This window comes from Chenopodium album, chromosome 23, assembly GCF_948465745.1.
Source record: "Chenopodium album chromosome 23, dcCheAlbu1.1, whole genome shotgun sequence".
NCBI lineage: Eukaryota > Viridiplantae > Streptophyta > Magnoliopsida > Caryophyllales > Amaranthaceae > Chenopodium > Chenopodium album.
In genome coordinates this window covers 36,413,771-36,427,495 of record NC_137856.1, presented here as the reverse complement: position 1 = coordinate 36,427,495, position 13,725 = coordinate 36,413,771, and the positions used below count along the sequence as shown (strand labels likewise).

The following is a 13,725-nucleotide window of genomic DNA, read 5'->3' as shown; positions in this document are numbered from 1 at the left end:
ACTGTGCTCATGAAAGAAATCTAAGATTACAACAAAAATTATAATAAGCGCTAAAAGCATTAATAAACATGCAAAATTCATTATTCTAAAAGAAGAGAAGCATTTGAACAGAATGAATCACATAATAAAACTACCAATGCAACTAGAATCACCATTGAAATTAATCAAATTAAACAAAATATAACAATAATTAAATGATTTAAAAATCATTAAAACAAAAATTTACAAACCTGATAACGATCATTAAGCATATGAAGATTATACTGTTTATCAGGACGCAATTCCTGAACTTTCCTCCAAGGAATTCAATCTGGTGGCAACAACCTCAACTCTCCTTTCCACCATCTCTACACCCAAATCAAACAAAAGCAAAACCCTAGGTCACAGAAACAAGCAATTTTAATCAAAACAAAAACCCTAGGACAGAGAAAATTACCTTGATGTTGGTTTTGTTGTTGAAGAGTTGAGCATCAGAGTACACTTCGCGTTCTTGAAGAAACTCCAGCAATGGAAATTGGAAACACGAGATTTTATTGTAAAGTATTAAATTTTATTCATTGATTATTAATATTATTAGGTATTGGGCCTGTTAAAGACCAATGATAATTGGGCTTGTGGGCTGCACTATTTTATCTGGCTTTTGTTAAGATACTCAAAAATTAAAGGACACTATTTTTTGGAGTATCTTAGCTAACTCATTACTCTTTAGCCAAGTAATTTGCAACAAATTTAGAGCTTCCAGCATTGTACATATTGAGTTAGTTAAATCACCTGCTTTGAATCGATAAGACTGACCGCGGTAATTGTGCTTCTGTCGAACTGATGATTCACATCCTTCATTAACAGCTAAACACCCGCGATAATTGAATCAATAAGACTGACCGCGGTAATTGTTGCCATTATTTATAATGCAAGAGTAGAGGGAGTTATTGGCATGGGAGGGAAAACAAAAGGAAGTAATATAAATTAGATATTGATTGATTACTGACGATATGTAAAGAAAAAGATTGTTTAAAAATAGTTTGATTTAGTTATTACTGGATAGGTGAATACAGGTACGAAATATGATTTTTTAGATTGTACTTGTGTAAATTAAAGATTTACATTTTGTTCAGTCATTCTGATACAATTGCAATTATATGTATGCAAGAAACTGGTGAAATAAGCAGTAGAAAACTGGTTTGATGGATTGAACTACTCTAATTCAGTGAGTGTATCTAAGGGAACATATGTTACTCTCAGAGCACCTCCAGATCACATTAACGTCCTCACTCCACAGTACATAGATCGGAGCTGTGGAGTAAGGAAGATTGAAAGAATGGGACTACAATTAACTTCTGACAATGGGGAATTTGTGGTGTCAGAGAGCAATGAGATATTGTCGACCTGTCAATTTATATTCATGTTTTTTAATTATTATAAGCTGAAAAGTAAACCTTAAATGGCTAAACCACTGGAAAAACAGAGATATAAGTACTGTTTATTACAAGATAGTAGCCCTTTAATGAGTGCAGCAATTGCACATTTTACTTACACACAACATATAATTATTGATTTAGTAAAAAAAAAAAACATAAACAACGATCCTCTCTTGTTCAAGCCACTGCTCTGAAGCTCGACATATGCATATCAAACTGCCAAATCAGACAAGAGAAGAAAAATGATTAAGCTGTAAAACATAAATATAATTAGTCAGGGAAAGGTTTACTAATAGATGACATTACCTTATAATAAATAGGATGAAAACGCAAGTTGGAGAATGCACCAGAAAAAGAAGTCACCACCTAGGCACCCACCTGCACAAGAAAAATAAGAAAGCAAAAATTGAATAATCTTGGTTTTTATAATGTAATATAGAAACAATAATAAAATCAAGAATTACCTTCAATCTTTCCTCCAAATTCTGGCTACGTTCACAACCACAATGACATAAATCTTGTCTTTGATGTCACCAAAGAAGCTGAAAAAAGCATGTCTCCATCTTCTTTTCAGCACTAAAGTCCCGCAAACTCCCCAAAATCCAACAATAAATCCGAGCACCGCGCTGATGCACAGGCCTAGAAAAAAATTATCATGTCCATGCTCCTCTTGATGAGTGAATTCAATTCCATTATTTATTGTCATGGCGGGTGGTGGTTCATCTCCTGCACAACCTTGAAGTGGTGCCCCGCAAAGTAATGGGTTTCCCATGTACGATGAAGGATCAAAACCTCGTAGCTGAGTTCCGAGTGGAATTCTCCCTGACAAGTTGTTGTTTGACAAGTCCAGGATTGCCAGAGGACTAACATCGGCAAGGCTTATGGGTATAACTCCAGACAGGTGATTGTTTGATAAATCCAGAAGTTCTAGTGACGAAAGCTGCCCAATATTTGATGGGATGCTTCCGGTCAACTTGTTTCTTGATAAATCCAGTGACAGTAACTTAGTAAGATTTGAGATTCCATCTGGGATTTCTCCTTCTAGCTCATTACTTGATAAATCAATATAATTTACTAGTTTTAATGTAGTCTCTTTAAATTTATGTCCACCTCTTTTCCACTGAATTGTTGCAGCTTCTCTAGACAAGTCAACAAAGTCTTCACCGACTAAAATAACACCAGTATCATCAAATTGTAATTCTTGTGACACGTTCATCATGGCTGTGAAATTATATATGCAATTTGGAATAGTGCCAGATATGTGGTTCATGGCAACATCCAACATGTGAAGATTGGATAATTGACAAAGGCTCAAAGGCAATTTTCCAAAAAACTTGTTTCCACGTAAGTTAAGAAAAGCGAGATTTGCTAAAACATTTCCGATGCTTGGTGGTATGTAGCCAGTTAAAGTATTATACCCAACATCTAGAAACAATAATTCCGTACAGTTGAGCATTGACATTGGAAGCACTCCTGAAAAGCTATTATTTTGCAAGTGCAAATATACGAGTTGTGTTAGGGCACCAATGGATGTTGGTATATTTCCAGTGAATTCATTGTTTTCCAAGTGCAAATATGCGAGCTGATCCATTTTCATCATACAATTTGGAAGTTTTCCAGATAACAAGTTGTTTGATAGGTCAAGCTCTTCTAGCTTCGAAATAGCTATTCTTGGACACAATATAGTTGAGTGGCATCCGAAAACATGTTATCGTTCAGGCGTACTGACTCAACATTTTTATCTCCAACAAAAGATGGGATTGATCCCTCAAAGTAGTTTGAGCTCAAGTCAATAACTTTGAGGTTGTCAAAGGATGTTGACAAATTAGGGAGCACCCCATGAATCATATTGTGAGAAATGTTTAAATAAGTTAGATTGAACAAGAACGATTTTGTCCAAAAGGCAGGAGGAAGTTCACCAGAAATTTGAGCATTGGATATATCAAGGTAAGATAAATTAGTCTGAGTTAGAAGCCATTTTGGGAAGGAAGGGCCCAACTTGCAAGATCTCAAACCTATAAGGTTCAAATGTAAGTAGGGACTCCAATTTTGATTGATGTCAAGTACTAGTGCCGAGTTGTTTGACAAGTCTAATATTCGCAACTGTGAGAGATTTAAGAAGTGGTTGTGGTTGAGAGTAGCTTTTAAGGAATTATGTGAAACATCCAAAATCTCAAGCATAGAAAGTTGTCCAATACCTTGACTGATTGTTCCATTCAGATGATTATCAAAAAGATGTAATTCTTTGATTGATGAAAAAGTAGTAATCATGTTTGGAATAGAGCCCCAAAACTGATTAACACTCAAATCCAGATGCTCCAGGCGTGACTTGTTCGCACACCCACATGATAGAGCTTGGAAGGCATTTAAAAGGGGGCCATTAAGTTTATTGTCATTGAATGAGAGTATTCTCAAGGCCCTCAAGTTTGAAAAAGTAATAGGAATGGAACCTTCAAATTGATTACCAGAGAGGTAAAAATGTGAAAGGGAGTGCATGTACTTCCCAAATGAACTTGGAATAGGCCCTGAAAAGAAGTTAATAGAAAGGTCAAGATATTCAAGTTGGTTACCATTTCTACTCAAATTTAACAACCACATGAATATCGAAGTGTCATTGAAATTATTATCAGAAAGGCTAATGACACGAAGAGAGGATGAGGAATTGATGTATGAAAGTGATGATGATGAAAATGTAGCAGGTAGCAGACAAGAATCCAAGTAAAGTTTTTTAAGGGAAGGAAGATTGTTGATGGTTTGGACCCAATCGGTGGCTTCACTAAGATCACTTAATCTAAGGTGGAGTTCTCTCAAAAATGTTAGACCAGACAACCACCGCAAGCTTTTAGCAGTGAGGCTGTTAACAGAAATCCCACCAAAACTAAGAGGACCAGAATTAAAACTGAGATCAAGAGATGCTAATTTGGAAAGGTTTCCGAGTTGGGGAGGAATTTCACCAAAAAAGCCACCGTTAGATAAATTGAGGTACTCTAACTCTGTGAGGGAATCTATGGAATTTGGTATAGAATGGAAGAAACCATTATTACTAACGTCCAAATATTTCAAATGAGTTAGCTCAAACAGGGAACGGTCCAACTTACCTTCCAGACAACCCATGTACTCATTGGCATCATCCATCCAACCTTGAAGATGAAGCATGATGACATGGCCGGTACGATTGCTGCAGCGAATGCCACCCCATTGGCAGCAATCTTCTATGTCTCCCCATGAAGAGAGAAGCCCACAATTATCAGATAATATTCCTTCCTTGAATCGAAGCAAAGCTTTTCTCTCGCGGTCGATACACTTGATGCTACTATGCTCTCCATAGCCAGTCTCGACAACATGACTGGAGTAGCATAGCAACACAAGCCAACAAAGTATGATCATGTGTATTATAATAAAATATTGGGGCGTTTTCATTGTTGAATTGCACTTTTGTTTTTGATAATTTTAAAAGAAAAGGAAGGGGATTAACGGATGAAAAACATAAAGTAGTTGAATTGTATGTGTGAATATTATATTACATGAGATCTTTTTTTTTATCGAGTAGAGTTCGTATATCATCCCTTGAATGTGAGCTGATTGTGTCACGCTCAAAGTAAACATTTAATGAATCTTGAAAAGTCTAAAAATACACAGCAAAAAAGTGTTTCTCCCATTTTCTAAGGAAATATTCATGCATGGTACAAACATCCAGAAGATTTTTTTCTTGTCCTTAATGGCCCAAATATTAGTGTCAAAACTTAATTAATGGTTCATTACAAGGCACGAAATGTAATGTATACTTTGAGTTGAAAATTATACAAAATCACACTTCATATGTAAATGTGGTTTTAATGGACATAGACTTTGATTATTGGATAGAGTTAATATAAGGCCAAAATATATAGATCATGTAAAAAAGATTACATAAATATATTTGTATTCATTTATACTTGATAATCGCCTTGTTTAGTATTTTATTTAGTTGATAGTATGTTAGCCCGTTCATTATCGACCCACTATTAACTTACAGCCTGCTATTGCTCTACAAAATGTGACCCTTTTTTACCCGTCCTACATCAAACCTGACGTGACTTGCCCAATAACTAGGTCCATTGAGAACCATGCATTGAATTAGAGGAGAGAATTATTAAAAAGTGTGGAGAACCCAATTTAAATTAGAAGAGTTGCACTTAAAAGAAGGCTAATTTAACAAGTTTTGCATTTAATAAAACAGATGTACAGTACATTATACACTTAACCAATAACTGTTACTCCGTAATATGGATGAGGCAGTATTGTGCATCATGCCGTCCTGGCGATGAGAAATTATGGAGTTATGGTTCTATGTAGATATACTGCAACAAGAGTTATACGTAGTAGTAAATTAATCTAGTGTTAAGAATAATTTATAAATGTGAACTAACTTGTTTTAAAACAAATTTGACTTTGACCCTTTGGTATTCATCTATCGAGGATCAAGCTACTGAAATTTCCTAATTATGGCCCACGGACAGTGCTAATTTAGTCAAGACTTTACATTGGGGTAGAGTTGTGTGTGTATTGAACATTATAGTCAAAGCAATTAACTTTTCAAAGTGACCCAAAGTGACCTATGGTGTGTGTGACTACTTACTTTTCAAAGTCATCTTACCGTTTGATTTGGTTCATGACAACATTGTCATCTAACCGTTTGTTTTGATTCATGACTTACTGACTTTAAACTACCAAAGCAACTAGAAGCACTATTCAATTCAATGAAATTAAACAAAATATAACAATAGACGACAATAATTGAATGATAAAGAAATCATTCAAAACAAAAAATTGCAAACCTGATGACGATCATCAAGCATATGAAGATTATACTGAAATCAAACAAAACACAACTCTCCTTTCCAGTTTCCATCATCTCTACACTGAAATCAAACAAAAGCAAAACCCTAGGTCACAGAAACTAACAATTTAATCAAAACAAAAACCCTAGGAAAGAGAAAATTACCTTTTGATGTTAGTTTTTGTTGTTGAAGAGTTGAGCATCAGAGTACACTTCGCGTTCTTGATGAAACTCCAGCAATGGAAATTGGAAACACGAGATGACATTCGAGGTGTTAAGTCGTATTCCGCCATTGTTGCGCGGTGGAAGGGTAAGGTCGCAGGGAGGGTCCGGTGGTGGAAGTCGACGTTTAAATTATTCATTCATATTATTGATATTATTGGGCTTGTGGGCTGCACTTTTTCACTGGGCTTTGATTTAGGCACTCAAAACGCAAAAGAGCTAATCACCATTCTTTGCGCTAAGCCAATTTGCTAGGCATTATTGAACTCACAACTGGCAAATTATAACATGCACCCTTGTGCACACAGAACTACGTGCACCACCAATTAGCTTCTGCCACGTAGCTTCTGCTTACCTAGCTGTTCTTTCCTTATATTGCAACGTCTTTCGAGCGTTCTTTTCAATTCCTTCCTTATTTCTCCATTTTTCCTTTTCAAATATCATTCGAAAATATTCTTTCGTTGATTTTCTCTCTCCTCTAGTTTTCTCTCATCAATTTTTTCTCTCATATTACTTTCTCGATTCGATTTATTCAGTGCTTTTCTCAGCATTGTTGATTGCTCTGTTCTTCAATCTTGTTTTTGCCATGGATTTGATTTCTGTTCCTGAAATTCTTGAGAGTGGAGGTAAGATTTCTGAATTCGATTATTTTTGTTAATTAGGTTTTTTCAATATGATTTTTGAACAATTCATTGTATAATTAGGTTTTTTAAAGTTACTTATAATGGAGATGAGATTATTTTTAATCTTCTGTAATTTTTTATTAGATTGTGATTAATATGATTCTGCAATAGTATTTTAGTAATTTGTGATGATTTTGATCATTTGTTGATTAATTTATTCATTAATTCTTGATTTTGAACTTTCGCCTCTTTTAATTTCTTGCTGAACAATTTATGTCCAGAATTTGTTAGATATACGTATGTGTTGTTCAAAGTGTTTTGAATTTGATTGCTGATTTATGAATTTTAATGTGCTTTTGTACATTGCATAATTGATCGACTAATTAAATTATCTTCTGGAATTTATTAATTTGTGATTAATTTTATCATATTTTGATGAATTTTATGAATATTATTTGTTTATAATTTGTATTAGTCGTTTTTTTCGTAGTTTAACTATATTATGAACACTGTCATGTTATTTTTGAACCTTTATTTCATTTTATTGAACCTTTGATTCTCTATATTTTTTAATATAGAATTGTACAAGTAATTATGAACATGCTATTCTTTTATTTAGCAATCTAATTCTGTTATTTGAACTATGTTCTTTTATATTTGAACTATAATAATGTTGGTTATGCATTTTGTTTGTTTATTGCAGTTTATAAGTATGAAGTTGTTTATAAGGAAAGTGAAAAGTCTGAATTGCAGTGGAAACAAGTCAAAAGTGATGCGGAGGCATATGAAATGTACAATGATTATGCATTTCAGCATGGATTTAGTATTAGGAAAGGGAAAGTTCGATATGTTGGTAATTCTAGTGTTTGGAGAGGCAGAAATTATGTGTGTTCAAATGCTGGTTTGAAGGATACTTCTTCTAAGGTGCCTAAGAAGTATTCTAAGTTGGATTATCGTACTTGTTGTGAAGCCTATATTGATTTTGTTATTGATGAGAAAGGTGTTTGGACTGCTGTTAAACACAATATGGATCACAATCATGCTATGATACCTGTTGAGAAAAGACATCTCCTTAGGTCTCAAAGGAAAATGCAAGGTGAGCATTTGAAGTTCATAAGTACTATGAAGGCTAGTGGTGTTAGGGTTACGGATTCTCTTCGTGCTTTGAGGAAAGAAGTTGGTGGATCTCCTAATCTATGCTACACTGTTACTGATGTTTACAATGCTTTAGCTACTGAAAAAGCTGGCAGATTAGAAGGTGGTGATTGTAATGCTTTGATCAAGTCATTTGCTGCAAGACAAGCCAAAGAGAGTGACTTTTATTATGAGTTTGAGGTTGATGGAAATCATGCGCTTTGTAGTGTATTTTGGAGGGATGGAAGAATGCGAAGGGATTATGAAGCTTTTGGTGATTTGATGGTTTTCGATACTACCTATAGAACCAACAAATATGGCATGATTTGTGCCCCTTTTGTTGGTATGAATCATCATTGTAATAATGTGATGTTTGGAATGGGTTTTGTTCTTGATGAAAAGACCAGCAGTTTTGTATGGTTGTTTGAGGCTTTTATGAGATCTATGGGAGAATGTCGACACCCCATAACCTTAATGACTGATCAAGCCCCTTCAATTGCTGCAGCAATACGAGAAATTTTTTCAAGTACTCGGCACCGTTTGTGCACTTGGCACCTCGGTGAGAATTCAAAGACCAATATAGGAGGGCTCAGAATATTGAAAGGGTTTCCAGAAGTATTTGATTATTTGCTCAAGTACTGTGAAAGTCCTGCTGAATTTGAACATTACTGGCCAAGGTAAGCTTTCTTTAATTTTCTTTGAACTATTTATTTTATATTTTGAACTTCTTATGTCTTAATTTGAATTCAGATATTTACGTATTTGTGGACTTAATTTTATTGAATTTAACATGAGTTATTTCGTTTTGAACATTACTGTTAATTATTTGAATTTATTTTTTTAGGATTTGAACCTTTGTTTATATATGAATTAATAATTATTTAATTTCAATCTGTTTACTCTTTTTGTTTAACAAGTATATATGAACTGTATGTAATATATTTTGAACTTTGCTGTTTTTTTTTTGAACTTTTATATTATTATTTTGTTTATTGGTATCTTGTTTTTTGTTTTTAATAGAATGATGACAAAATACAAGTGTTCAGAAAATGATTGGTTAAATCACTTGTATGATATCAAAGAGAAATGGTGCCCTGCTTATTCAAAGGATTATTTTTCGGGTGGAGTATTGTCATCCCAAAGGAGTGAAACAACAAATCATTCTGTTTCTAATAGATTGAATAAAACAGATGGTTTGAGTGACTTTTATAGTACTTTTCTTGATGTTATATCAGAATGGAGGAGTAAAGAAAGTAAGCAAGATTTCCGTTTTCTGAGGGGTAACCGTCATCTTGCAGTAGCTAATGTTAGTTTGCTCATACACGCTAGGGAGATTTATACTATTTCTGTGTATGTGGTATTTGAGGATCAATTTGCAAAAGGTATTTCATGTTGTCAAGAGCGAAATCATGAAGATGATGAGACTATTTGTTATTATGTTTGGAGGCCAAATAAGGACATTATAAGGCATGAAGTTACTTATGAGAAATTCACCTTTAACATCAATTGCACTTGTAAGTATTGGAGTGAGATGGGGTTGTTATGTGGACACTCTCTTCGTATATATAATATTCACTGTGTTCAAAAAATACCAGAACAGTATATAGTGAAGAGGTGGACTAAGAAGGCTATGTGTAGTCATGTTTCTGATGAAGAGCCATGTGAAGATGTTAAAGTTGTCCCTTCTACTGTTTGGAGAGTTCAAATGGTTAGGAAGTATGTTCAGTTAGTGACATCATGTCATGATGATCTTTTAGCAAGAAACGAAGTTGAGTATACTTTTCAAATGCTACGTGAAAAGGTGGAAAGTGTGATGGGTCCAATTCATATTGATGAGGTTGAAGTTGGTGAAGAAGCTAAAGAAGATGGTGATGAAGAAGGGTTCATAAACAATCCAAAAATAGCTAGGAAGAAGGGTGAGAGGAACTACAGGCCAAAGAGTACTGTTGAGAAAGCATGTAATAAAGCTAAGGGTTGGAAAAAGAAAGTAGATAAATACAAAGACGAAGCCAGAGCTACTGTCCAAAAATTAATTGTTGAGGTAATTTTGAACCTCTGTTCTTTGTAATTTCTTATTGAACAGCTTATAATTTTTTAAAATTTTGTAGGTTTTAGATGATGATGGAGATCCTTTGGTTTATTCACATCCAACAACACAAGGACCAAATCTCTCTGTACTTTCTAAGAAAAAGAATGTTCAGAGTAGAAATAGTAAAGCTACTAACAATGCTTCTCATTCTTCATTAACAAATGTAAGTATTTTTTTAAATAATATTTTAATTGTCTTTTTTGAACTGTTTTGTATTATATATGTTTAATTTCATTTTTCTTTCTTTTAGGTTTTTGATGATGGGTTCAAAACTGGTTCTCAAGCTTCAAATGGAAAAGGATTCAAAAATAGTAATCCTTCAACTAAATCTACTCAGCAATCTTCAGCTAATGTAATTTTTATTCTGTTTTGAACTTAAACTGTCATTGTTTTGAACTTTCTATGTTATATTTTGAACCTTTTAATTTTGTAGTTGTTTGAAGGTGAATCATCCAACAATTTTGCAAGACCTAATTCTTCTCAGCCATCCTCATCAAAAGCTTCAAATACAACTAATGTTCAGCCTTCCTCTGGAAATATTTCAAGAGCTACTCATCCATCTTTTTCAAATGTAATTTTTTTTGTTGAATTTTTTTAATTTTTTCTTGAATTTTTGTTTTATTATTCAAAATTAACTTGAATTTTTTGTAGGTTTTTGGTCAACAAGGTTCAACTAATTCTTTTCAGCCATCCTCATCAAAAGCTTCAAATTCTTTCCCAACAACTAAGCCACCTTTATCAAATGTAATGTTTTTTTTCTGAACTTTTTGACATTATTTTTGAACTTTTCTTTTCAGTTTCTGAATTATTTTTAATTTCTTGTAGGTTTTTGGTCAACAAGGTTCAACTAATTCTTCTCAGCCATCCTCATCAAAAGCTTCAAATTCTTTCCCAACAACTAAGCCACCTTTATCAAATGTAATATTTTTTGCTGAACTTTTTCACATTATTTTTGAACTTTTGTTTTCAGATTCTGAACTATTTTTAATTTCCCGTAGGTTTTTGGTCATCAAGCTTCAACTAATTCTACTCAGCCATCCTCATCTAAAGCTTCAAATTCTTTTCCAACAACTAAGCCACCTTTATCAAATGTAATTTTTTTTGTTGAACTTTTCGAGATTATTTTTGAACTTTTGTTTTTAGATTCTGAACTATATTTTGAACTGACAAATGTTTTTTTTGAACTATTAACTTTAAGTTCTGAACTAACCTTATTTTTCTTTAGGTTCATGGTCATCATGTTTCAACTAATTTTCCTGCAACTGGTTCTCAGTCTTCTGCAAGAAATGTAACTTTTTTGTTCTGAACTTTCTTTCATTTAATTTGAACTTAAGGCATTGTTTGAAGGTGAATCATCCAACAATTTTGCAAGACCTAATTCTTCTCAGCCATCCTCATCAAAAGCTTCAAATACAACTAATGTTCAGCCTTCTTCTGGAAATATTTTAAGAGCTACTCATCCATCTTTTCCAAATGTAATTTTTTTTGTTGAATTTTTTTAATTTTTTCTTGAATTTTTGTTTTATTATTCTAAATTAACTTGAATTTTTTGTAGGTTTTTGGTCAACAAGGTTCAACTAATTCTTTTCAGCCATCCTCATCAAAAGCTTCAAATTCTTTCCCAACAACTAAGCCACCTTTATCAAATGTAATGTTTTTTTTCTGAACTTTTTGACATTATTTTTGAACTTTTGTGTTCAGATTCTGAACTATTTTTAATTTCCTGTAGGTTTTTGGTCATCAAGCTTCAACTAATTCTACTCAGCCATCCTCATCTAAAGCTTCAAATTCTTTTCCAACAACTAAGCCACCTTTATCAAATGTAATTTTTTTTGTTGAACTTTTCGAGATTATTTTTGAACTTTTGTTTTTAGATTCTGAACTATATTTTGAACTGACAAATGTTTTTTTTGAACTATTAACTTTAAGTTCTGAACTAACCTTATTTTTCTTTAGGTTCATGGTCATCATGTTTCAACTAATTTTCCTGCAACTGGTTCTCAGTCTTCTGCAAGAAATGTAACTTTTTTGTTCTGAACTTTCTTTCATTTAATTTGAACTTAAGGCATTGTTTGAAGGTGAATCATCCAACAATTTTGCAAGACCTAATTCTTCTCAGCCATCCTCATCAAAAGCTTCAAATACAACTAATGTTCAGCCTTCTTCTGGAAATATTTTAAGAGCTACTCATCCATCTTTTCCAAATGTAATTTTTTTTGTTGAATTTTTTTAATTTTTTCTTGAATTTTTGTTTTATTATTCTAAATTAACTTGAATTTTTTGTAGGTTTTTGGTCAACAAGGTTCAACTAATTCTTTTCAGCCATCCTCATCAAAAGCTTCAAATTCTTTCCCAACAACTAAGCCACCTTTATCAAATGTAATGTTTTTTTTCTGAACTTTTTGACATTATTTTTGAACTTTTGTGTTCAGATTCTGAACTATTTTTAATTTCCTGTAGGTTTTTGGTCATCAAGCTTCAACTAATTCTACTCAGCCATCCTCATCTAAAGCTTCAAATTCTTTTCCAACAACTAAGCCACCTTTATCAAATGTAATTTTTTTTGTTGAACTTTTCGAGATTATTTTTGAACTTTTGTTTTTAGATTCTGAACTATATTTTGAACTGACAAATGTTTTTTTTGAACTATTAACTTTAAGTTCTGAACTAACCTTATTTTTCTTTAGGTTCATGGTCATCATGTTTCAACTAATTTTCCTGCAACTGGTTCTCAGTCTTCTGCAAGAAATGTAACTTTTTTGTTTCATTTAATTTGAACTTAAGGCATTGTTTGAAGGTGAATCATCCAACAATTTTGCAAGACCTAATTCTTCTCAGCCATCCTCATCAAAAGCTTCAAATACAACTAATGTTCAGCCTTCTTCTGGAAATATTTTAAGAGCTACTCATCCATCTTTTCCAAATGTAATTTTTTTTGTTGAATTTTTTTAATTTTTTCTTGAATTTTTGTTTTATTATTCTAAATTAACTTGAATTTTTTGTAGGTTTTTGGTCAACAAGGTTCAACTAATTCTTTTCAGCCATCCTCATCAAAAGCTTCAAATTCTTTCCCAACAACTAAGCCACCTTTATCAAATGTAATGTTTTTTTTCTGAACTTTTTGACATTATTTTTGAACTTTTGTGTTCAGATTCTGAACTATTTTTAATTTCCTGTAGGTTTTTGGTCATCAAGCTTCAACTAATTCTACTCAGCCATCCTCATCTAAAGCTTCAAATTCTTTTCCAACAACTAAGCCACCTTTATCAAATGTAATTTTTTTTGTTGAACTTTTCGAGATTATTTTTGAACTTTTGTTTTTAGATTCTGAACTATATTTTGAACTGACAAATGTTTTTTTTGAACTATTAACTTTAAGTTCTGAACTAACCTTATTTTTCTTTAGGTTCATGGTCATCA

General features: G+C 32.9%; 1 protein-coding gene across 1 annotated transcript; it reads right to left on the bottom strand.

Annotated features, from left to right (window-relative positions):
* Positions 1–1,378: 1,378 nt before the first annotated feature.
* LOC145608678 (receptor-like protein EIX1) lies at positions 1,379–6,235 on the bottom strand. The gene is made up of 3 exons (XM_081664283.1): positions 1,883–6,235; positions 1,725–1,796; positions 1,379–1,634 (listed from the first exon to the last, which is right to left on the bottom strand). The coding sequence occupies exon 1, from the start codon at positions 4,836–4,838 to the stop codon at positions 3,084–3,086; it is 1,755 nt and encodes a 584-aa protein (XP_081520409.1). The 5' UTR covers positions 4,839–6,235; the 3' UTR covers positions 1,379–1,634; positions 1,725–1,796; positions 1,883–3,083.
* Positions 6,236–13,725: the final 7,490 nt, after the last annotated feature.

Bases quoted from the DNA above. Each gene is read 5' to 3' on its own strand.
- LOC145608678 (XM_081664283.1), bottom strand. From the start codon at position 4,838: ATGAAAACGCCCCAATATTTTATTATAATACACATGATCATACTTTGT.